The sequence below is a fragment of the Pinus tabuliformis genome, chromosome 1_2 (assembly GCF_031772625.1).
Source record: "Pinus tabuliformis cultivar Carrire ecotype Pingquan chromosome 1_2, CPIR1, whole genome shotgun sequence".
Lineage (NCBI taxonomy): Eukaryota > Viridiplantae > Streptophyta > Pinopsida > Pinales > Pinaceae > Pinus > Pinus tabuliformis.
The window spans coordinates 294,763,122-294,788,776 of record NC_142298.1 but is presented as its reverse complement, the minus strand read 5'-3'; the positions used below and the strand labels follow the sequence as shown (position 1 = coordinate 294,788,776).

Below are 25,655 nucleotides of genomic sequence, written 5' to 3'. Positions count from 1 at the left end.
TCTTTTAATGTTCGAAAATGTGAAATGCTTTCCAATGGAACGAAATTTCACGTACATATTGAATCTTTCCAAAATATATTTGAGCTCCACCCTACCAATATAGAGAATCTTTTGTACAAATAAGCTTAAATAACAGTTAGAATAATTTAATAAACCTCGCATCTTAATATTTGGCCACATTCTGTAGCCATTTTCAAGGAGATTTATGTACTTTCACTGATCTAGTAACCACCCTGCACATATGAAATAGCAGGCCCCATTGCTGTATTCAATCTTTATTTCAGTTACGTTTATCCATTTTGCTCACTGCATAGAGGGTTTTAAAGATCATACGTTTACAATGTATTAATTCCTACTGAATTGTAAGATTAATGTATTACACTTACTGCTGGTCCAGGTTATATATCCAAGCTAAGCTATTTCTTATCAGTACAAGATAAGGAAAAATTCTGCAGGATAAAATTAAGGAGTGAAGATTCAAAGTTCCATCAAAATGCAGTTTCAGCTTTATTTCCATATAAAAATGGAAAACGAAAATCACCCATCGAGGCCAAATGGTGATTTTGATAGTACTTCAACAAATTTAAATAAAAGAATGCTAATGGAATTTAATTCCAGGTACAGTCACACCACTAAAAACCATGGCATTCATGAATATTATTTTCACATGAAACCTTACACCGCTTGATTAGCTATTAAAGAAATAAATACCTGCAAGAGTGTTTCTACTACTGTTGGACCTCAGCAAATGGGGTCAAAAATGAAAAGCCCGGAGGTGCTTAATTAAATGCACCATCTGGATAAGAATGCTAAACATAGCTATCAATGTCTGTGAGAGTGCCTTCTATTCAAGTTAAAATCACCTCTTTCTCTGTATCTCCTCTTAATTACTCTAAAGCATAAAGAAAGTAGACCAACTGCTGCAAGAGCATAGAAAGCTCTGTAAGGGGCTAAGGCTAAACCAGATAAGTAGCAATAAAACCCTGCCAAACAATAAACAAGGCTCAAACCAGCTTCTGCCACAGGAGGACCCCAAAAGCGTGGAAAAGGAAATAATAAAACATTGCAGTCTGCTTTAGAAGCACAAAGACCATGAAGAACAATGCCTAGTGAAAGAGCTGAATCAAGAAACCATGGAATACTATGGTCCATCCCAAGTCTCTGCACATAAAGAAATATTAAGCTTTTAGTAAAATGGGAAATTCAGTAAACACAGTATCCAGCAGACACCACTTTGAAACACAACATTTGATTGGACCCACCTGTCCCCAAGCCACAAACGATGGAATCAGCATGGCTGTTGCAGCCAGATGTAACAAAATTATGCCATGCTGGTAATTAAAGGCCTCCAGCTGTGTCTCACCAAAGCTGATGGCAGAGTCTGGACTAGGAGAATGATTGTCCTCCAGTTTAACACCAGCAATCATTGAACTATCAGCTTTGAATTTAGAGTTCTGCCAGTCGCCCTTTCTATGAGGATGGCTGCGAAATGAAGGCGCCAAAAAACTGTTACACAAAGGGAATTATCTTTAGGAGAAGTAATTGAACAATAAGGTGGAATCAGGAAAACAAATCTGAGTATCTATTCTAGTTAAAATCTTTCATGAACTAAGGCAAAGCTTTTCATGTAGATTAAAGCCAAAATCTTTTGAAAAATACACTAGTTCAGATATTCAATACACTACCTGCATAGCGCAGTATGGCAACACCATGCATGAGATAATATCAGTACAATCAACCCTAAAGCTGGATGAAGAAAGGCGATGAGAACAGTTACGATTACAGCAACTGTCAGAGTCGGTCTTCCCCTAAGCATTCGGACCACCTACTTCATACAGAAATTAAATTTGTCACTTTGGAAGTAGACATGAAGATGTCAATTCATGCAAACTTATAAATTAAATGAAATGAACAATAATTTGTCACTAATAATAGCCATTCATTTATGACAAACAATAACAATTTATGCTGATAAATGTCAAAATAAAACTTACCCATTATACAAAGAAATTGTAAAGACAGTAATATTGTCATTTTCATTGCCAAAATTTTAAATAATAGGGAAAAGGAAATTATGATTGTCTCATGTACTATTCCTTAAGCTGTTACTTTACTTTCAAGTTTCATATAATAAAAGCTGTAAATCACTCAGCACTGTGGTTCACAGGCACCCTATATGAGAACCCCTAAATGAAAATAGAAGATTTTCTGTTGAATGATGAACCCCAATTTTTTCCTTCTTATTACAATCCTTGTAAGTTTTATTGATTTTTTTTGTTTGTTAGGTTATGTGAGTCCTGAGATGACTGGCACGCCTGACCAGTGGCTTGAGTAGCCATGACCCCGGGTCATTTAAGCCATCAAAATCACCCAGAGATCGCACCCAGCCTGAGCCACACCAGCCTTTAGCATGGTTGGATTTTTTCCCACGGAGTTTCCAACCAGTGACCTTCACATCATGGAGTGCCTTAACAGAACACCCTGTCACTGTCTGCTGTGCACCCCATGGGCTTGTTAAGTTTTATAGATATTGCAAATGCATTAAGCAAAAGGATGAAAGTGAGATTCATTTTAGTGATCATGTAATAATCACGAGATGGATCCAAACTTCACATCTCATAACCTCAAATCACTTAATCAATTACTCAAGTGTTTTGTTTACGTAATTTAATTCACCCATTGGATTTTTTCCCACGGAGTCTCCAACCAGTGACCTTCACATCATGGAGTGCCTTAACAGAACACCCTATCACTGTCTGCTCTGCACCCCATGGGCATGTTAAGTTTTATTGATATTACAAATGAATTAAGCAAAAGGATGAAAGTGAGATTCATTTTAGTGATCATGTAAGCAAAAGGATGAAAGTGAGATTCATTTTAGTGATCATGTAATAATGGCAAGATGGATCCAAACTTCACATCTCATAACCTCAGATCACTTAATCAATTACTCAAGTGCTTTGTTTATGTAATTTAATTCACCCAACAGCTCTACAGATAAGGCATGAGCCAAATGCAAAAGAGCACATGTAAAAAGAAAACTACCTCTACTCTAATGCTCATTCAAGTGTATTCTTTGTATGCTCCTTTGGCTTAAATGCTATCAGAACAATGTCTTCAAACAGTCTCTTGACGAGAAGCTACAAGCTCTCTCCATCCAGGTGGCTTCAGTAGAAAGTATTTGAACCAGCAACATCTTCGACTTTGTATGGATCAAGCCACAAATTGTCAAAATTTCTATGCTTACTTGGCTTTCCTTTCCTTCTATCCCTCATCAGAACTATGTCTGCCTTTCTGAAAATCCTTGGTGAGGTCTTTCTATCAAACATTCCTTTGACTTTATCATGTTTTTCTTCTAAATGGTCAAAAGCCTTCCTCCTATTTTCTTCTAGCTCCAACTTGATAAATCCTTGCCCCGACTATTTGATCTGAATTGAATAGCTGCAACAACTTGTATGCTAGTATCTTCAAGTCGATTGGCAAAGTTACATTCACTCCATACACTTGCTCAAATGGACTCTTCCCTATATATTTGATTGCTGGTGATCCAATCATCCCCCAAGGCAAATTTGAGCTTACTGTCCCAGCACTTCTTATCATCCCCCAGCCTTTTTTCTACTCTCATCAAATTCTTGTTGCTAGACTTAGCCAATCCACTTCCCTAGAAGTAATACCTTGACGAGTGCGCCAAAACAATGTTATAATCAAAAGAAAACTTTTCAAACACAGCTGAATGCCTAGGCATTGTCTGTAGTGATTTTCAATGGGATACCAATCCTTGTTATGATTCTTTCCTCCAAGAACTCAACAATTAATGTGTTGGTGGCTCTCTTTGCATGTATCACTTCCACCCATTTGTGAAATAATTTGCTGACACGGTGATCCATTTGAAACCATTGCTAGGCTTTTGATGGAATTCTCCAATAAAATTGAGGCCCACTGCTGAAAATGTCCTTCTACCACCACAGGCTGCACCAATGAGGAAGCCAACATTTTTTTCCTTCAAAGAGTTGAGAAGGTTGGTATGAGTCTGACACAAGCATAATATCAGTAAAAATATTTGGCCAATAATAAGCAGTCCTAAATTTTTTATGAATGGTAGTTCTACCTGCAAAATGTCTTCTGCATAACCCACTGTGCAACTTGATCATGAGCTCTTTCACCTTTATAAAATCCACACGTCTCAAAACCAAACCTTCTGAATTCTTCAGACCCAATCCTCCTTCAATCAACAAGGTTTTGCTTCCTTCAACCTCTATTCTCTCCTCTTGTGGTCTAACAAATGATCTGGGCATAACAACTTTGCAAGTAATAAATGATGTACTTGTACCACTGATGCCACTGCAAGTCTTCAGAAAACACCATAGTCATTTTCATATCTGATTTGTTTCCAGTGTTTAGCACCATTTTCTTTCCTTTTGTCAGCATTTAGGCTAATCCTTAGTATTTTGACAACTTGGTTAATTTGAGTTCTAAACCATACTCCTGCATTTTGACTATCCATTTTCCCCCAACACCAAGCATTCTTCTTGAGATAAGATATCCTTCTCTGTTGGGTGAGGTAAAAAGGCTACTATCATATAGCACACCACTTAATCTCTAAAATGTTTCAGTACTTGAACTAGGGTATGTTACCCACCAAAATGGATAACCCCATAGGAGGAAAATTTTCCCCTGCATTTGACAGCCAGCTGGTCAGCCAAAAATCTAGCAGCCCCTGCCGGCCACCATTAGAGAATAATATGCCATGTGCCTCCGCCATTTGCATCAGCCATGTGCCTCTCACCATCCCACATTAGCACTTGGATGAAAGTGGGCTGTTTAGCAAGCAGGTGCTTATACTTGTTTGTTTTGGGCATTTAGTATTTGATGATGGGGTGATCTGGAAGATTGACAGACCTTGACTATAATCTTGTCCTCTCACCTTACTAGGGGAGTTAGTCTTTGACCCTAGTCCAATGGAACCAACCTTAAAGCCCTTTAGATTGACAGACCTTGACTATAATCTTGTCCTCTCACCTTACTAGGGGAGTTAGTCTTTGACCCTAGTCCAATGAGACCACCCTTAAAGCCCTTTGGGTTATAGGAGAGGCACCACCTGGAAAGCCATGATTGAGACAATGTGCTCCATTTTCCTTGTATCATATTTAACAGCTTCCATGATACATTACAAGCCCCATATCTCACCTCCATTCTTTGGGTACAACTTGTCATTGGTTCTTCGGGATTTGGCACTTTTATGTTCACATACTTTGAGTAGGGCCTGAAAACTTGGCCCTATGAGGATGATGCAACTAAAAGAAAAGAAATAAGCATTATCATGGACACAATGAAAAAAAACAAAGATCAAGATGCAAAGGATGATTGGGACATAAAGATTAGCATGTGCGCAAAAGCCTAGCATGAGTTCTACCTACCTCATATGGTCATCACTCAGTTCCTGCGCACATGATGCTCCATTACATAAAAAATGAACCCTTGCATGTCCCAACCCCAATGACCGATATATTGATACATCTTCAAGGGATAATAAAACTGCTACATCATACAAAGCAAGCTCTAACCCCTGAGCTATAAGCAGTAATACAAGGAATAATCATGAAGTAAAAGGCACACAAGAGGCGTGAAAAAATCAAGGCCGAGTTGGTAACTCATGCATCCACAAATGCTCACTCCTCACATCTATACACTCAAGATGTGGATACAGACGTCAGTTGGTCGCTTTGACCATGCAGTCTTCTCCCCTCATTATCATATTTTTATACACTAACACCTATCAATTGAAGGGTGGAATAGGGAGATGTTACTTCCCCATAGGGGATGGAAGCACCTAATAGGGTTGACCATTAGCCACCCCTACCAAGGGAGAAAACACCTTTGTGAGATCTTGGTCTTGATTTTGGAAAGGGATCTTTGTTTGAAGTATCAAAATTCCATTAATACTCAAGTTTGGTTCACTTAGATGCATTATTGGTCTTAGTATTTGGTGAAAGGTTGCTTTCACTAGAATCCATGTTGTTCTTGTCAGGTGGTTCAACAGCCTAGGATTTGGGCACCCACTCCATAGATACCAAAGCCTTCTAGAGAAGTACATTGGCCTAAGTGAGTGCAACATTAAGAGACTAGAAGCTCCTAGTAGCACTAGCAGATGACAGATGTCCCAAAGTACCTCCAAGACCCAGGAAATTGGTCAACTTTGACCTAGTTTTGAGGATTCTTCAGGATGACACCACTAGACCCAATATGCCTACAGGCTAGCCTTGACCCAATCTAATGTGCAAGAGTTGATTCAAAGCCCAAATGAGGATGGTCTCACACTGAGAGACTAGGGAGGGCTCATTGCACCAAAGGAAACCCTAATGCTAGAGAGAAGGAGACCACATTTACAGACCTATGGTGACCACTTGATGGTACCCCAGTTGGATCTTACGACCCCACAATGTTGATTGGCATACTGCAATGTACCAAAGGAGAAGAGGAAGAAGTTAGAGCCCACAACAGCGAAGGACATCTTCATGGGCTACAATGAGACATCAAAAGCGTACAGGGTGTACATTCCAACACACAGGAAGACCATCATCAAAGGAGACGTGAAGTTTGAGGATAGGGCCTTGAAAAGGTCCTTAGAACATGAGCAAACTATAAAGTGGGGGGAGGAGAAACAAGCTTCCAAGCAAAAGGCTCAACCAATACCTCAAACCACAGTTGTGCATGGGAAGGATGAGGACGAGAGGGACACACAGTTGGAGGAGAAAGTGGAGCCTATTCAGGTAGCAACTCTCAACATTGGGAGAAGAGCAAGATGGGAAGATCAATTGATCCAAGGGGTGCAAAAGCAAGTTTGTGCTCCTAGTACATCATTTTGACAAAGCAGACGACCACAATGGTACACGGGATATATGGCACTTATGGCGAAGTTGTTGGATGCCAAGCCTTCCAGCTATCAAGACGCAGCCACTCAACAAGTGTGGAGAGATGCCATGGTGGAGGAGTATGCTTCCATCATGAAAAATGATGTCTAGGAAGTGGTGTAGACTCTAGAGGCTAGAGGGAAAATCTATCGTAGGCCCTTGTTGGGTCTACAAGATCAAGCATGGAGCTGACGGGAGTATTGAGAAGTGCAAGGCAAGATTCGTGGCCAAGGGTTTCTCATAGATAGAGGGAGTTGACTATGATGAGACCTTTGTGGCAGTTCCCAAGTATTTGCCTGTCAGGGAAGTTGTAACTATTGCAAAATAGATGGGGTGGAATATCCACTAGATGGACATGAAGACAACCTTCCTCAATGGGGTTGTTGAGGAAAAGATTTACATTGAGTAGCCAAAGGGATTTGAGACACACAACAAAGAGACACGTTTACAGACTCAAGAGAGCCTTATATGGGCTCAAGCGGGCTTTGCGTTCACGGTATGCTCATATCGACAGTTGCAATCAGGGATTGGGCTTCCCCAAGACCGAAGCGAACTCCAACCTCTACTACAATGTCGTTGGAGGTGAGTTGCTTATTCTAGTGCTATACATAGATGATCTGATTTTAATAGGCGTAGACAAGCTCATCCAAGAGTGCAAGAGAGATCTTGCAAGCAAGTTTGAGATAAAGGATATGGGTTGATGCACTATTTTCTTGGGCTAGGGCTTTGGCAGGATGATGGAGAGATTTTCGTGGCACAAGGAAAGTATGCTTTGCAGATTTTGAGGAAATTTCACATGCAAGATTGCAGACCCATGACCATGCCTCTAGTCACAAACTAGATGAAGGTAGATACATCTAGATCGGAGCGAGTAGATCCTACACTTACTGGGAAATGATTGGGTCGTTGATGTATTTAGTGAACACATGGCTAGATATATGTTTTGCAGTTAACTCTTTGAGCCAATTTTTGGTCAAGAGTACCAGAGTGCATTGGGTCGCTGCTAAGAACGTGTTGAGATATCTCAAGGGGATAGTAGAGCATGGACTATGGTATAGACGGGTTGATCAGTTAAAGCTTGAGGGCTTCACTGATGCAGATTGGGTAGGAAGATCTACAGACAAGAAGAGCACCTCAGGTTGCATATCCAGTGTTGGATCAACAACAATTCTTGAACTTAGCCAAGGTAGAGCACATGGCTGCCAAGTGCAAAGCTATTTGGTTAAGGAAGCTTCTCATGGGTTTGTTAAGGACAGAGTTGGAGCCTACAGTGATACATTGTGACAATCATAGTTGCATCAAACTCTCTGAAAATCTTGTTTTTCATGATCACTCTAAGCACATTGGCATACATTATCATCACATCAGAGATGTTCTTCAGAGAGGTATAGTTTCACTCTAGTACATACCAACAGAGTAGACAATAATCATGTTGACCAAGGTGTTTCCAAGAACCATATTTGTATATGTCAGAGAGAAGATAGGTGTAATGCTAAACACCTTCCTCTCTAAGAGGGAGTGTTGATTAGGGTAGAGAAGTAAGGGTTTTGCTTGTCTAAGCACTAAGACTAGTAGAAGAATCAAGAAGACTAACACTTTAGTGGAATATTAATTTATTTAACTATTTTCTAAAGTTAGACTTAAGAAAAATTAAAAATTCCTAAGTTAACTTATGATTTAATCTCAGTTGTTGAGAGGGAGATTAGGGTTGAGATCGAAATTATAAGAGGAGATGGAGCGAGTTACTGGCAAGTCAATTGAGCATGAGCAAAGTGTGTCAGATCAACGAAGGAAGAGCTAAGGGTTTCAGCAGATCACAGTGATATAGGATCAGAAAAGAAATTCAATGAGGATCGAGCTCTTATAGCCTTAGGGCAATCATACCTTTCACACGTGGGTGCAGGAGAGAGAATTTGCACTCACACGTGCACAATTTAGCTTATTTGTGCAAGGATTTTGCAAATCTATTGCACAAGCAAGGAGTCAATTCATCTTGGAGGATTGATCAATTGTTCATGTGCTAAAAGGGAAGTTTCTCCCTTGTAATTCTCAAGAGAAAATCCTTTGTTGAAGAAGAATAATAAAAGACACACAGTGTTGCAAGTTTTCCCTAAAGTTGGGGTTTCGTGGGTCTATCTTGTGTCCTATGTGTTGATGTGTTTGTCTTCTGATTTATTTTTCCGCTATGCATATTAAGCTAGAAAACTCAAGTGTATTTGTGATTTAAGTTTCCAAAATATCAGCTGTTTATGTTTCTGGGTTTTTACACTTAGAAATGGAAAATTAGTTTATTAGGTTTTAAGCAAATCTAACACACGAGATATTTAGGTGAATTTGAGGACCAACCCTCAAATTTTGGATTACACATTTTTTGACACCTCATCACCCTTGGACATGGAATTTGGAGCATTTATGATGGATGACGTTAGCATTTTAGAGGCTACAACTCACACATGTGGGAAAGCAAGGCATAAGTTGTTGTTAGCTATTGGGTTGGTTTGTATGCCAAGTACATTTAGCAATCAAACTTGTTATTTGGGGCTTTGTAGACATAATTAGGTGACCTAATCCTCATATAAATAGAGGATAGGTTCATCTCATTTCACCATAATCACCTGACTTTTTCGGCCCTCTAAGAGAATTTGGCCAAGCTGAATTGTGAGTTGTATCTTGTGGAGATGTGATCTATGGTGGATTTTTGCTAATGGAGCTATTCTTTGGCTTTGGAGATGTCATTTTGGAGCAATAAAGGACTTGTTCATGCATTCTATTTTGTAAGTGTACCTTGTATTTGATAAATCTTTATATTTTGTGGCTATTGTATGGAATGGTTGATTATCTAGGGTTTCTATGTGCAAATTTATTGTTGAAAATTATTCTATGGACTCTTGATGATAGTATTGCATGCATTACCCACCTATAGAATGTGAATGACAATCCCATGGGTGAATCTTTCAACTAGCTCTCCCCATTGATTTTGCTCCTTCACAAAAGTGATAGTTAGGGTTTGAAACCTAGGGTTTTATATTCCTTTACTCATTTTCCAAGGTTTAGTCATCTTTAACCATCCCCTAAATTCCATCACCACAGGTCAAAGCATTAGACCTAGTTACATGGTTGATCATGTTACCCACCATTTTGTGGATGATATCCCTAGGAGAAAATTTTCCCCAAGATGGTCCTCAGCGAGCAACCAATAGCCACCAACTAGCTTGTTGTGTGTTAATTTATGTTATGTTCTATGCTTAGAGCAGTTTACTTCTTTTTCTTATTATTATCCACAAATTAGCAATCACATGTACATTAAGTAAAGTGCAGATAGAACATTAAACAATCGACAGAAAAACAAGCCAAGACAAGAGACACAAGATATGGCGGCTAGCCAGGGACAAACCCCAATATGGGGAAACCCTTCGATCAAATCTTCTTTTATCTTCAATAATTCAGCAGAGAGAAATAGTACATAAATTTGATTTATATCAGCAGCAGCAAACCCTAGATCAACCCTCAACTAGGGCAAACAATATCTTGCAAACCGACCATCGGATCGGCTTGATTCCTTCACCAAAAAATGTGGCCTTCTGAGGAGAGTCAGTTCCACCTACAGCGCAGTTTTGAGAGAGAGAAAGATGGTCAACGCTGGTCAAACTTCCGATCTGCAATTGCAGCCCTAAATCTGCATCCTTCCTTCCACACGTGTGAGAGAAGAGTCTCTTTCTACACAGTAGGAGAAGAGCCTCTTTTCTGCGCAAGAGAGAGAGGGAGATGTGATGAGATGAGTGGATCCAAATGAGGAAAAGACCTCCTGTATTTATATACAAATGTTGATGATTGAATAGATGCGACTGTTGGGCTTCTGAGCCTACATGATTTGCTGGTCAGCTTGATAATTATTCCATAATCAAAATAAATTCATATCTCCATAAATACTTATCAGAATTGGATGATCTTTAGATCAATCCTGCACCTCTCGACGAGAGGAATCTAATGGAAATATTATCAGCCATGAATAAGATGACCCATATGGAGTTTGGCCCTAGTTGTCAATTTTAACACTCCCTCTCAACTAGGGAGGACTCCATCTGCAATTCGTCTATCGGTCGCTACTATTCATCCATCAAATGCACTGCCCTATATAGCTTGACCCCTGCTCTGCTCTGCTCTATTCTGCCTGCTTTGCTCTATTTTGCCTGCTCTACTCTGTTCTGTCCTGCCCTGTTCTGATCTGCTCTGCTCTGCTTTGTCTGAATTATGAAGAAGAAGAAATGATCAAGGATGTATCATACCATCCTCCGCTAACTCAAAGTCAGTCTCAGAGTGTGTACCACTGGTCCCAAACCAATCCTCAACCGACCCAAAGTCGGTGTCATAGTGGGTACAACTCCTACCACTGGTCCCAGACCAGTATCATTAATCCCAGACCAATGAAGGTCATCCTAGCATAGGCAGTACGGTAGATACAGCGATGCGTCCATCGGTACTACTATGGTCCCTATCCTCATTTCCCTGCTCATTGATCAGATGAGAGGCACTTCCCATGAGTCCCAGACTTCATGGGTAGGATGCCTTGACAGGAGAACTAATCAATCTTGTCCACGGGAGAGCGAATCATCCTGTCCCACAAGAGAGCGAATCATCTTGTCCACAAGAGAGCGAATCATCCTGTCCACAGGAGAGTGAATCATCCTGTCCACAATCACCATGGATAACACATCATCCAGGCCTCACAGGAGAACTAATCATCCTACTACACAATCATCATGGAGAACACATCATCCAGACCTCACAGGAGAACTAATCATCCTGCTACATAGTCGCCACGAGGTGTCGGAGCTCCCAAAGCTCAATACATCATACAGGACCCTCATCAGAGGGTCTTTGAATGACACCAAGTCGTTCTCGAAAAGTCAAGAATTTGACCTTCCCTAGGGGCTTTGTCAGAATGTCGGCGACCTATTCATCTGTACCGATATGTTGGAGCCTTATTGCTCCTCGCTGCACCATATCTCAAATATAGTGGTACCTGATATCAATATGCTTGGAGCGATCATGAAATACGGGATTCTCTGACAAACGAATCCCACTCTGGTTGTCACATAGGATCACGGTGGTATCCAATGTAAATCCAAACAGCTCACTGAAGAGCTTTCGCAACCAAACTGCCTCACAGGAGGCCATGTTAGCAGCAATATACTCTGCCTTGGCGGTGCTCAAAGCCACCGACTTCTGCTTCCTGCTCACCCAAGATATCGAAGCAGATCCCAAGGAGAAACAGCACCCAAAAGTGCTCTTACGATCCACCACATTGCCTGCCCAATCAGCATCAGTGTATCCAAGTAGTCTCACATCTCTGGCAGTGTATCTTAACCCATATGTAATTGTGCCACGAAGATATCTTAACAGATTCTTGGCACTAATCCAATGCATGTGGTGAGGTTTAACCATATGTTGACTTAATGTGTTGACTGCAAAGCATATATTTGGACGGGAGTTCATTAAGAACATTAATGCTCCGACGAGTTGTCGATACTTGGTGGAATTTCGTAAAATAGGTCCAGCAACACTACCGCTTAACTTCTTGAAGTCAAGCTCCATCGGGGTAGCTACAGGCTTGCAGTCCACCATATCGAATCTTTCCAATAGCTTCACCACATATTTTCCTTGAGATAGGAAAATTTCCCTTGGCTTCTGCCACACTCCAAGTCCTAGGAAATAGTGCATCAGTCTTAGGTCCTTCATTTCAAATTTAGAAGCCAAATCCCTCTTACATTTGTGAATGAGAGGGTCTGCACCTATTAGAAAGAGGTCATCCACATACAGCACCAGGATGAGAGGTTTGTCATCTTCAACCTTAAAGTAAAGGTTAGGATCTGCTTCACTCCTAGTGAATCCCAGCTTCATCAAGTAGCTATTGATCCTCTCATACCATGCTCGGGGTGCTTGCTTCAGCCCATAGAGAGCCTTCTTCAACCTGCATACATGAGATTTTCGATCATACATCTCAAATCCTTCGGGTTGCTCCACGCAGACCTCTTCTTTGATCGAACCATGCAAGAATGCAGTCTTGACATCCATCTGATGTAGGTTCCATCCTTGTGAAGCCGCAAGGGCTATGATCGAGCGGATGGTGGTATATCTAGTAACAGGTGCAAATATCTCGTCATAGTCTATACCTTCCTTCTAGGAGAAGCCACAAGCGACAAAACGAGCCTTATACTTTTCCGTACTTCCATTTGTTGCATGCTTTATCTTGTAAAGCCATTTAGAAGTGACAATTGTCTTGTCCTGGGGTCTGGGAACTACTTCCCAGAAATCATTCTTAATAATAGACTCATATTCTTCCGTCATCGCATCCTTCCATACTTGATGCTTGACGGCATCTGAGAATGATGAAGGCTCATTTTGTATGATCGTGCTCATGATGGTTAGGTATCCCTGATACCTGTTAGGTTTCTTACTTTCACGAAAGGTTCCTCGGGGTGAAATGTGTCCTTCAACATCATTGAGTAGCCCCCTAAGCCAAGAGGGCCTCTTCCTAGAAGAGGAAGGCTCAGGTGGATCAATAGGATCCATGGCTTCATCCACATCGGACATTGTTACATCATCTTTTTCTTTCAGTTCCCTAGTGTCAGCTTCTTGAGAGCTCCTCGAAGTAGGAAGATTGTCCAGCTTGTTGAGAGCCATATCTTCGTCAACATCATGACTAATCACGACTTCCCTTTGACCGGCGGTGAACATTTCTTCAAGAGTCTTGGAACCCAATGCTTGATGAGGGCATCGGATTTGTACATATACGGCGGTGTTTGCAGCTTCGGCCCATAGAAACTTTGGAAGTCTTTGATCATGGAGCATGGCACGGACAACTTCCACAATCATACGATTCTTCCTTCCCACCACACCATTCTATTCAGGAGTATATGGTGTAGTAGTTTCCTCTTAATGCCAGCCTCTTTACAAAAGTCATGAAACTCATTAGATTTATATTCAGTCCCATTATCAGTCCTTAAGATCTTGATCTTCTTTTCGGTTTGATTCTCGATCAAGGCTTTGAAGTGTCAAAACCAAGAGAACACTTCATCCTTCTTTTTCAAGAAGTATATCCAACTCTTTCGAGAATAGTCATCTATAAAAGTAAGGTAATATGAATATCCTCCCAAGGAGTTCACAGGCATCATACCAGATATGTCTAAGCGAACCAACTATAATATATCGGAGGTCTTGCTTTGGCTTGAGGGGAATGGTCCCCTTTTGAGCTTTCCTTCAGCACATCCCGGACATACACCTTCTTTCTCTACTCGGAATTCGGGCATCCCTTTCACCATTTGTCTTACATCAGGTAGAGCTTTATAATGAAGGTGAGCAAACCTCTGATGCCAAAGTTCGGACTGAAGAGATATGTCACAAGACATGACACCTAACGGACTTCCACCTACCTGATATAATGAATCAACTCGAAACCCAAGAGTGAAGGCATTTTTAACATTGCTTTTCCATACACATACCTTGCCATCACTGAAGGTCACCTTGTAACCTTTGTCTTCCATTGTCGAGATGGACACCAAGTTCTTTTTGAGGTCAGGTACATATAACATATCCTGTAAGTGAATCGTATTACCTTCATTCAATTTAAGAGAGACATTACCTATAGCTTTCACGGGATATTTCATATTATCTCCAAGGACAATTTCCAGGTTAGTTTCTTTCTCTATCAGAGTATGGAGAACTTCTTTGTAACCAGTGAAGTGCCTTGAGGCACCGTTATCAATAAGCCAAATTCCCAGCGAGTCCGAAGGAGCAAAGGTAGATAGAGTAGCTAGTAGATAATATTCATCCTGCTTATTGTCAACAATGTTAGATTCATACCTGGAATTTCTAGCCTTCTTGAATGATTGTCCTCTTCCTTGATTTCCAGCACTCCTTTTACCTCTACTATTAGATTTGCGATTCCTTTGATTGCCATGAAACGGATTTTGATCATCATCCCGGTGTGAGTCCCTTCTATTAGGGCACTCCCTTGCATAGTGACCTGCTTTATCGCAAATGTAACATCGTCCTTTTCTTCCACCCTTAGGTCTATCCTTTCTTTTTTATTTAGTGCCAGAATTATTTCTTTTCTTAGCATGAGAAGAAAAGGCAGCAAGAGGACCTTTAGGCATGGGCATTTCTTGCTCTTCTATCCTTGTTTCTTCTTGAAAGCATCTTGCCATTAATTTCTCGAAACTAGGAATTACATTATTGTTGAGAAGAGTAGTCTTGAACACGTACCATTCGGATGGTAATCCTCCAAGAGTCGTGAGTGCCATTTCCCTATCAGTAATAATCTCCCCAATAGATAGGAGATCGTTCCTGGTCTCGGTGATTCTTAAGAAGTATGCTTGCACTCATCTTTGCCCTTCTTGATTTCCTTCAGCTTATTTCTAAGAAACAAGACTTGATTTGCATCATTAACTTTAAATAAACTCACCAGTCTATTGTAGATTTCCATGGAGGTGTTCAGGTTGGAGATGTAGGCCACCAAGCGCTTGTCGGTAGAGTCCCGGATGATCTTCTTTGTTTTGACTTCGCCGATTTTCCATTTGTTTCTGGCAGCAACGGGTGCATTTGATGGAGGCTAAACAATATTGCCTCTCACATGGTCCAACACTCCTTGATCTTCTAAGGTTAGATCGAGAGACATCTTCCATTCGTGATAGTTAGCTTTCTCACGGAGCTTGTCTTCCACAAGGAAAAGTGTTGAGGAACCCATAGTTCTTTTAGGATAGCCTTCCCAATCTTCTCTTCGGTGATTGCTCTTGCTCTTGCTCGGGCTTTGTCTTCATCTCAGCGTTGATACCATGTTAATTTATGGTATGTTCTATGCTTAGAGCAGTTTACTTCTTTTTCTTATTATTATCCACAGATTAGCAATCACATGTACATTAAGTAAAGTGCAGATAGAACATTAAATGATCGACAGAAAAACAAGCCAAGACAAGAGACACAAGATGTGGTGGCTAGCCAAGGACAAACCCCAATATGGGGAAACCCTTTGATCAAATCTTCTTTTATCTTCAATAATTCAACAGAGAGAAATAGTACATAAATCTTATTTATATCAGCAGCAGCAAACCCTTGATCAACCCTCAACTAGGGCACACAATATCTTGCAAACCAACCATCGGATCGGCTTGATTCCTTCACCAAAAAATGCGGCCTTCTGAGGAGAGTCAGTTCCACCTACAGCGCAGTTCTGAGAGAGAGAAAGATGGTCAACGCTGGTCAAACTTCCGATCTGCAGTTGCAGCCCTAAATCTGCGTCCTTCCTTCCACACGTGTGAGAGAAGAGTCTCTTTCTGCGCAGTAGGAGAAGAGCCTCTTTTCTGCGCAGGAGAGAGAGAGAGATGTGATGAGATGAGTGTATCCAAATGAGGAAAATACCTCCTGTATTTATATACAAATGTTGATGATTGAATAGATGCGACTGTTGGGCTTCTGAGCCTACATGAGTTGATGGTCGGCTTGATAATTATTCCATAATCAAAATAAATTCATCTCCATAAATAGTTATCGGAATCGGATGATCTTTAGATCAATCCTACACCTCTCGACGAGAGGAATCTAATGCAAATATTATTAGCCATGAATAAGATGACCCATATGGAGTTTGCCCCTAGTTGCCAATTTTAACATTGTGCCACTTCTCCGCCACCTAAGCTAGCCATGTGGTCCCTCACACATCTATCATGATCGTATGTTTGAAGGTAGGTCTCCCAAACCTAAAGGTACACCTTATCCTTTGGTAATTGAGTATTGTAGTTTGCCTATCATGAACACTTTTGGGCATGGATTAATGGGGGGGTTCGACGAAAAGAATGGGCTAGGTCTGTGCTTCTGTCCTCTAGAATGCTTTTGGATGTTACCCTTTGATCTTAGTCCCTTGGGATCTCTTTTACTAACCTTTGGATTTTAGTGTGGTATTACATGGGAAACCCCAAATTTGGTTGCATGGTCCCGCTCCCTCATCCACATACATTACTCTCCTTCCATTCATTATAACCTCATTCATTATTCTTCCTAGCTGGGTCCACATAGGGTTAGCCTCCCCTTCCCCTTGCCCACACCTTGGGTTAGGCTTGAAACAATGCCCCGAAGGTTGATACAGTTGAAAAGAAAAGTAAAAGCATAATTGGCCACATTCAATAGGAAAATGTACCACAAAATGCAAAAGATGGTCAGGACAAACACATTTAGCACGTGGGCAAAAGCTAAATGCATGAGCTCTACCCAATACCCATAGCCATGACCCTTGTTCCTATAGGCCCTAGATGAACCTCCCTTATCATCCTGGAACCCATGATTGTCCCAACCTCTGGTGGGCAATGAACCGCCCTACCTTAAAAGGGGTATCCACTGTTATATCTTACACATCATGCTCTTATCTTTTGAGCCCTGAGCAGTTAATCAAAGAAAAATCATAAAAGACAAAAGGCATATAAAGAAGGGCATCTTGTGCACCACGATTACTCCCTTCTATACATTATATACCCAAGTGTGGGCTTCCCTTTATTAGCTAACCTTATACCCCGACATGTGGCCTAGGATTGCCCTTCTCATTCCCTATTCCATTCATCTCTTTATCACATGCCACCACCATTTGAAGGATGCACCTTGAACATACTATCCCCTCTAAAGGTAGAAACTACCTAATAGGATACTTGGTTAACCCCCTTTGGAACTTGGAGATATTAGCACATGCCAAAGCCAACAACGAAAGGGCATGCCATTTTGAAGTGCCCACCTATTGTCCATAGTTTGTAAGCTCTTTAACTCAATTCCTTTAAATAATTGATCATATTGGAAGGCTAGGGGATGCATTGGATCTTATGTAGGATTGTTGATGGTCTTTATTTTGGGTTTGGTCTCCTTATACGGATTCCTAACCCTCCAGAGGGCTACATTGGCACATGTAGGGTGTGTGTAGAGAGCCATGGATCTCCACAACAGTAGACAACATTCCATGGATCCCCAGAGATGTTCAGAGATAGCTCAAGTTTCATCTATTAGACGAGGAAGATGCACCTAGTTCACCATGCCCAGTCGGCCCCACGATTGTATCATGCACTTGGCAGATGACCCAGGACCTGTATCGTACTAGAAGGCTAGGGGATGCATTGGATCTTATGTAGGATTGCAGATGGTCTTTGTTTTGGGTTTGGCCTCCTTATATGGGTTCCTAACCGTCCATAGGGCTACATTGGCACATGTAGGGTGTGTGTAGAGAGCCATGGATCTCCACAACAGTAGACAACATTCCATGGATCTCCAGGGATGTTCAGAGATTGCTAGAGTTTCATCTATTAGATGACGAAGATGCACCTAGTTCACCATGCCTAGTCGGCCCCACAGTAGTATCATGCACTTGGCAGATGATCCAAGACTTGTATGATGATGTGGCATCACTTACATCATCATTCGAGCCCTTGCAAATGGTCTACATGCATCTTTGATCTATTTGGAGACCCATGAGGACACTTGTGTGCCCCCACACCCATTGGGAGCACCACAGGTTTATTATTTGGAGAACAACGGGCCAACCTTTTGTCCACTACTTTTGGGAGTCCTATTTCTCATTATGGCGCGTATGGACTTCATCAAGCCTCTTAGAAGACCCAACAGCGTGTATTATTGATCATTCGACCCCTTAAGAGGCTTGTTCTTTTGCTTATGAGCAAGTTGAGCTAATTTGGTGGGCTTGTCACCAAAAGTTAGTTATTTTGCACATTATTTTATTCTAGGAGCTAATGTAGGTCTAATTAGCTAAATTGAACTTAATTAGAAGTGTATAAATAAAAGTGATGAGGATTCATTTTAGCATCATCACTTGGATTGGACTTGTATCTCTGTTGAGAATTCTGCTATCCTTCTTGGAGGACGAATTTTGGAGCATGGAATGAATTTTGATGTTTGGATTATTTGCTCTTGTTTTGGAGCTTCTTGATTGGAAAATTCTTGATGGTTGGATATATTCTCAATACATGTAAGTACGCATTAATGCTATTTTCTTTTCTATTCTCATCACATACATTGTTGTTGCGATTTCACTATACTAGGGTTAATTTACTGCATCCATTTATGCGAAGTTGTGGAAATTTGGTTTCTAGATAGTGATGCTTCATGTATGGGCCATGTATTATGAATGAATGTTCCTAGAGATGCTTCTTCATTGAAATTCATCTCGATAAGCCATCAATCTTGCAAAACGAAGTAGAAAATTCTTAAAGTTGCTTTTGTTGCTACCCTAATTCTATGCGAAGTTGTCTTTGAGGCCTCCTTGACATAGAAAATTCAATGTCCATAGTCATAATTACTCTTGACTCCAAATCTCCCCAAAGGATTAGGCATTGGTCCACCATAAGGTGATCACCTTAAACCTATTTTCCTTTTCCCCTCTCCTCTTCTTTAGGTCTAGTCCTCTAGGTCACTTAGGGCATCAATTATCTCACAATCTAGCCATTCAAATACCTTGATTTTTGGTCCACCACTGCACTGGTGTGTCCTCAAGAAGCCCTCCAAATTCATTAGATTCCGACGGTGGGATCTTGAGATATCGCAAGCCCTAGCTCAAAGACCAATTCTTTCCCTTGGTTTCCCTTAGGCTAGAAATCTCGTTTGGATTCTTGCATTGCCTTTCATTGAAAATTCATTCCTTGATCCCTTTCCTCTCCCTAATTACTTCAAGCATATCATTGGTTGCTAAATCCTATCCCCTTGACCTAACCTCAAGTCCACTTGCTCCCATGTGGTCCCATGTGCTATCAAGGTTAATTCTTCAAAGATCACCTGGAAACCAAGTTTCCACAAGAATTCTAGGGTTTAGGGATCTCCTTTATAAGACACATACTCAAAACCTAACCCTTGAAATTCTCCCCAAGCCTTTCCTTGACAGCCTTCCATCTTGTCTTCCAAGACAAACACGCCACATATTTCAGCCTCTTGTGAATAGGCTTCCAGGATCACCCCTCGCCCTATCATTGTTCCATCCATTTCGTGATCCTTATCATAGCAGGTCTCCTCCCATCAGTGAAAGCTCGTAAAGAGTAGGGAGCCTTTGTCGAGGTGACAGTGGACTATTGCTCCATTGTTGCCCTTAGCCTAGTAGTAGCCCTTCAAGGATCCCCTTTTAGGAACCCTGCTAGTTTGAGCCTCTCTTGTGAATAGGCTTCTAGGATCACCCCTCGCCCTATCATTGGTCCATCCATTTTGTGATCCTTATCATAGTGGGTCTCCTCCCATCAGTGAAAGTCCGTAAAGAGTAGGGAGCCTTTGTCAAGGTGACAGTGGACTATTGCTCCATTGTTGCCCTTAGCCTAGTAGTAGCCCTTCAAGGATCCCCTTTTAGGACCCCTGCTAGTTTGAGCGATAACAAATCACCTTGAAAATCTTCATAAATTCACTTTTTTCAACCCTAAACCCAAAAATTTTGGCCTCTTAAGGTAAGTCGCTAGCTAGGGCTAGGGCACTTTGCACAACTAGGGTTTGAAACATTCCTTGGTAGAGAGAATCAACACTTGGAGATGAGGTATTTGCCTCAAAAATAAGTCATTCTCGTGGCTAATTTCTCTATTCTAAGATAAATGTCCCTTGCCCTAAAAAAAATTTCCCTATTAAAGCCCTAGTTTTTCCTAGGCTTCAACTTAGGGCTTATTGAAGGATTCTTGTTCGATAAATTGAAGGTATGCATTCACTGGAAGCCTTATTTTGGCCTCGTGACCCTAGACAAGCCTATCTACCTTGCTAATTCTCAAGGCCTAGGTCATGTTGTGCTCTAATAAGTTGTTTTGGAGGATGTGTATTGCCTCGTACTAGCTAAGCCATGTTCTTAAGTAGAGTAGCTCTCCTTGAGCCTATTTTGTCACCTTATCCCTTGTACTTGATAGATATCTTTAAGTTACCTAACATAGGGAAGCCTCCCTTATGGTGAAATTCCAGAGAAGAGTAGGAGGTAGTGATTGTGGTGACAGTGGGCCACATGTCAGATTGTTGAGGTTACCTAACATAAGGAAGCCTCCCTTGTGGTGAAATTCTAGAAAAGCGCAAGAGGTAGTGGTTTTGGTGACAATGGGCCACACCTTGTATTGTTGTCCCTTGGTCTAGCTTTTGTCTTGTAAGCTACCCTCACAAGGCCTACCAAATTTTGAGGCAACAAGGTATAAGCTTGATTTTCCATGATATCATACTTTAGTTCAAACACTCTAAGTCCCTTACTCATAAAGGCTATAGGTTGCTCCAAATTTGGTTCATTTCTAGTAGTACAACTACACTTGTTTCTTCCGAAAAAAAATGAAAAATATCTTAAAACCTTTAGGATAGCCAGGAGTTACCAACAATGGCACTAGAACAATGGATTCTTTGACTTCTTGGAACTCCTTATGCTTTCATTGCTCCATTTGAACAATTGATCTTTCTTTAACATCATTGAAATAGGCTTGGCGATCTCAACAAAGTTACATATTAACCTCCCGATGAAATTATTTCTACCAAAGGAGGACAACACTCCCTACATGCTTATGATAATGGTACCTACTAGACTCCATTAATTCTTGCTAGATTTTAACAGCTTCTTTAGACACATTGTGACCAAGCCAATTTTCCTTCATCCACTCCAATGTTTGATTTCTTGGCATTTAGAGATAACATGTATCTTTGACATCTTTCAAAAACTTGCCTAAGATTGAGACATGTGCATTCCTTTCCTTAAATAAAAGAGTCAAATCATCTTGATAAATTACAATAATCTTAGTTGTTATATCCTTGAATGTATAATCCATCAAATGTTGATCCAACAATCGACTAACCAAATGGCATCTTGAGATATACAAATATCCCCCACTGTGTAGTAAAGGTTGTCTTGGTCTTCCTCCTTCACAAGCACCTGGTTATAACCTAAGAAATCATCCAACATAGACATCCTACCTGATCCACATTTGATAGTGGATAATTGTATTTGAGTGATGATTGGTTCTCAACATGGCATGATTTATGCATTCTTCTTTCTAATCAAAACCAAGTTATCCACCCATGATGAATGCCTTGTAGGAGCCATAATTTTAGCTACCAACATTTCTACAACTCCTATATGATCAATACCAATTTGGGGTTCATGTTTCTTTGTGTCTATGTGAAGGGGTTTGGCTATACCTTTAAATGGGATAGTATGTTGAATGATGTCTCCTTTATAATCCTTGAGATCACCAAAAGTCTATGCAAATACATTCTTGTATTCTCAGACGTGAACTTCAATCTATCTTTTATCATCAACAAAACAACATTTTCCAATCTAGATGAACTTCACACTTTTCTTGATCCAATATTTATGTCCACACTATCTTTATGATTACTTGTCTCCCTTGGCTTCTTGAACATGTTAGCCATCTTATGTTGATAAAAATATCTTCTCTAAGGGAATAAAACCATTTGGAATCATATTTTCCTTTTGTTGCATGACTTCCATTCCAAGATGCAACAAATGTGGAAATCTCTGGAAGTTTTTTGAAATGGAAATTCCTGGAAACATGAACCCCACAAAATGGAAATGTCAGGGGAAATGTCATATATATAACACATACCCATATAACACAATATATTGCAAGAAAAAAAGAATGACACACATGAATGAAATTTTAGAAGAAAATCCATATCTATATTAACCCCCATAGATTCAAACTCTAAAATTAGCCTTTATAGATGAGGTTATATCATAGTTTTAAAAACCGGCCACAAAAACCGGTAACCAGTCTAACCGGCCGGTTGGAGGCCTGGCCGGTCCGAACCGGCCTAACAAACCCGGTTTATTACCTTATGTGCCCAAAAACAGGCCCTAACCGGTCAAAACCGGCCGGTTTAGGGCGGAACCGGCCGGTTTGTAGCAAACCGGCCGGTTCCGTCCTAAACCGGCCGGTTTATGGACAGTTTGGTTTTGAATCTGTATGCAGGCTATTGAAGGCATTCCTGAGGCTGAATCAAACCTTAATCTGCGCAACAGTATGTAGACAAGGCTAAAGTCCGAGCTGAGGCATTCCTTGATTAGCTTACTAATTATCCTTGGTTCGAGTTTAACCTGAAACTTCTTTCACATAAGATCTGGAGAAAGGTTTGATTGTTTGTCATTGATTTTGCCGTTGATCTGAAGCTTGTGATCAGACCTAGATCAAGCTCACTTCAAGCCTCCACACCAGTTGCGAATTCTCTGAAATGTTTGCAGTGAATCAAGATCAAACAATGGTTAATTTTTGCAAGGAACAACAGTACATTGCGGTGGATTGTCCTTGTTAGACATATTCAGTCCTTTCTAGAAACTAAACTGAAGCAAAATTCCGTGGCATCATTGAAGAAGAATTTGTGATCCTTGAAGTTTGAGGTACAATACTCCTGAGATCATTTAAAAATCATATTGAAATTGTACTTGTGGGTGAGGTCATGAAGTGCAACATTGATGAATCCTCTGGATGTTTTGACAAGCCCAAACTTGTGACCAAAAAGCTGCAGCAAATTCCCTTCAGATCTGTGATATAAATAGTTGGTCACTGTAGGACAAGTTCCTTGATCAGATTCACCTCTAGGAGTGAAGTAGAAGGGCATATGTATCAGCATTGATAATCAATATTGATTGATATCTTCAGGATACTTTCATCAGTAACATCTATGATTCCAGCAATGGTCTGAGTCTAAACATCAAGCTAATTTTCTATCTATGATCCTTGGCTGGTAGTTAACATGACTAAGTATGCAGAGTTTCTAATATTGCAAGGGTTTGTGTATTAACCTTCATTGATGCCATATTACTGTGCCAGCCATTTATGGATGTTAGCTAAGATGATCACAGTGACATGTATTATTGAGTTTATTGGCAAGCTTGTTAAGACAGAATATGCTCGTTAGATTCTAATGATGATGTTGAATTGATGGGCTAGTTGTTACACTGCTTGATGTTATTAATGAGTAGAAGTTTCTTATTGTTGAATACCTAATCACTGTCAAGAATCTACTAGGGTTTTCATATGTTGATCAGATTTGAAGTCTATGGCAATGGAAATATCATCTCATTGATCAAAGTTGCAAGATACGACTAAGACTGCTAAGCTGGGTTGATCGTGTGGTTGGAGTCTGGACAAAGTGCAGCTAAGGCCTGCAACTAAGTTTTGACGGTGACATACAATTGTTGGGAAAAGACAGAGTTTGTTGATGGTCTGTATCAGTCTCCAGTGTGTGTTTGTTTGGCTTAGTGCACATGATGATATGTACCTTCAGCAGAACTATTGAGGTGCTAGGGTTTCATGCTTGATGTTGTTGTAGCAGAGTTATAGTTGAGCTGTTGGTATATAAATGAGCAAACTTTGCATATTTTGTCTCTATTGGCTTGGAATCATGGTTTTACATCTTAAAAATAGTTTTGTTTCATTAAAAATTAATTATTTAATGTATTTTTTAAAAACCGGTTCGTTTAGACCAAACCAGTCCCGGTTAGACCTGTTCCGGTCGGTAAACCGGTTCATTAGGTGGACCGGTCCGGTCACCGGTTCCGGTTTTAAAAACACTGGGTTATATATCCAAGATTCCAAAATTAGCCTTTATACATGACTATATGTGCTGAAAATAAAATAAAATATGAGCTAAAGACAAGTACAATTACATATCCTAATAATCCTCATCCTCATCAACAAAAATAGAACAAGGTGCTTGTTCAGCAAAACTAGAGTGTGAATTTATTAGAGATAAATTAGTTTGTGGAGTGATCAGAGATAAATTTTAGTGGTAGATCATTTTTTTGTTTTTGATCATAGAAATGTCCCACACCTTCTTTGATGCTTGAGTGAGCTTGCACAAGCAAAAAGAGTCGTGGAAACATAACAAATTTGCTTAAAACGTTATAGAGTATATCCAACCAGCATTTTGTTTGCAAGACAAAGCTCCAAGACAAGAAAAATAGCCCAAATCCATATATCAAAATTCATCCATCTCCAAAAATATCCTCCAAGGAAAAGATGTGAAGTTCTCTATGATTAGAGAGATCCCAAGTCAAGTGATGATCCAAATGAATGTATCTAACATCAATATATAGCCTCTTAAGGAGTTTGAATTAGCCTATGGGCCTACATTAGCCCCTAATGATAAAATAATGTGCAAATAAAACTGCTATTGGTGACAAGCCCACCAAACTAGCTCACAAGTGAAAAAATAAGCCTCACAAGGGGCCAAATAATAATATGTACATGTCATGGGGCCCTCCAAAGGCCTAATAATGTCCTGAAGTGCCATACTGAGGAATAAATTCCTCGGAATGTGATGGACAAGGGGGTGGCCCCTTGTTCTCCAAGTAGTAGATCTATGGTGCTCCTAGTCGGTCTAAGGGCACATAAATGACCCCATGGGTCTCCATATGAATCGGAGATGCTTCTAGATCCTCTGCAAGGGTCTGAGTGGTGGAATGAATGCTTCCATGGCGTCGTACAAGTCCTGGGATACCTGCCAAGAGTGCGGAGCTCTTGTCGAGGCCTGCTGGGCATAACGTACCAAGCGTATCACCATCATCTCAAAAGTGGATCGCTAGTAGTCTCTGAGAATCGATGAAGATCCGTGGAGTGTTGTCTGCTGTTGTGGAGGCCAATGGCTCTCTATGTGTAATATTCCTAATCAGCCATGGCTAATTGGAATATTCGATTTTGCTCAATTTTGCCTTCTATAGTTATTTATAAATAAAAAGGTGAA

At 40.5% G+C, this 25,655-nt stretch overlaps 1 protein-coding gene across 3 annotated transcripts in view; it reads right to left on the bottom strand.

Annotated features, from left to right (window-relative positions):
* Window positions 1-437: 437 nt before the first annotated feature.
* LOC149205501 (phosphatidylinositol deacylase) overlaps window positions 438-25,655 on the bottom strand; it is a 301,939-nt gene continuing 276,721 nt past the window's right edge. For 2 of the 3 annotated variants that reach the window (XM_089395085.1, XM_089395082.1), the window contains 3 exons: window positions 1,686-1,825; window positions 1,263-1,506; window positions 438-1,161 (listed from right to left, as the gene is read on the bottom strand). In XM_089395085.1, the coding sequence (XP_089251211.1) occupies window positions 823-1,161; window positions 1,263-1,506; window positions 1,686-1,825 (723 nt within the window). In that variant the 3' untranslated portion in view covers window positions 438-822. The remainder of the gene's footprint in view (window positions 1,162-1,262; window positions 1,507-1,685; window positions 1,826-25,655) is intronic. The other variant, XM_089395083.1, reaches the window with a different exon arrangement.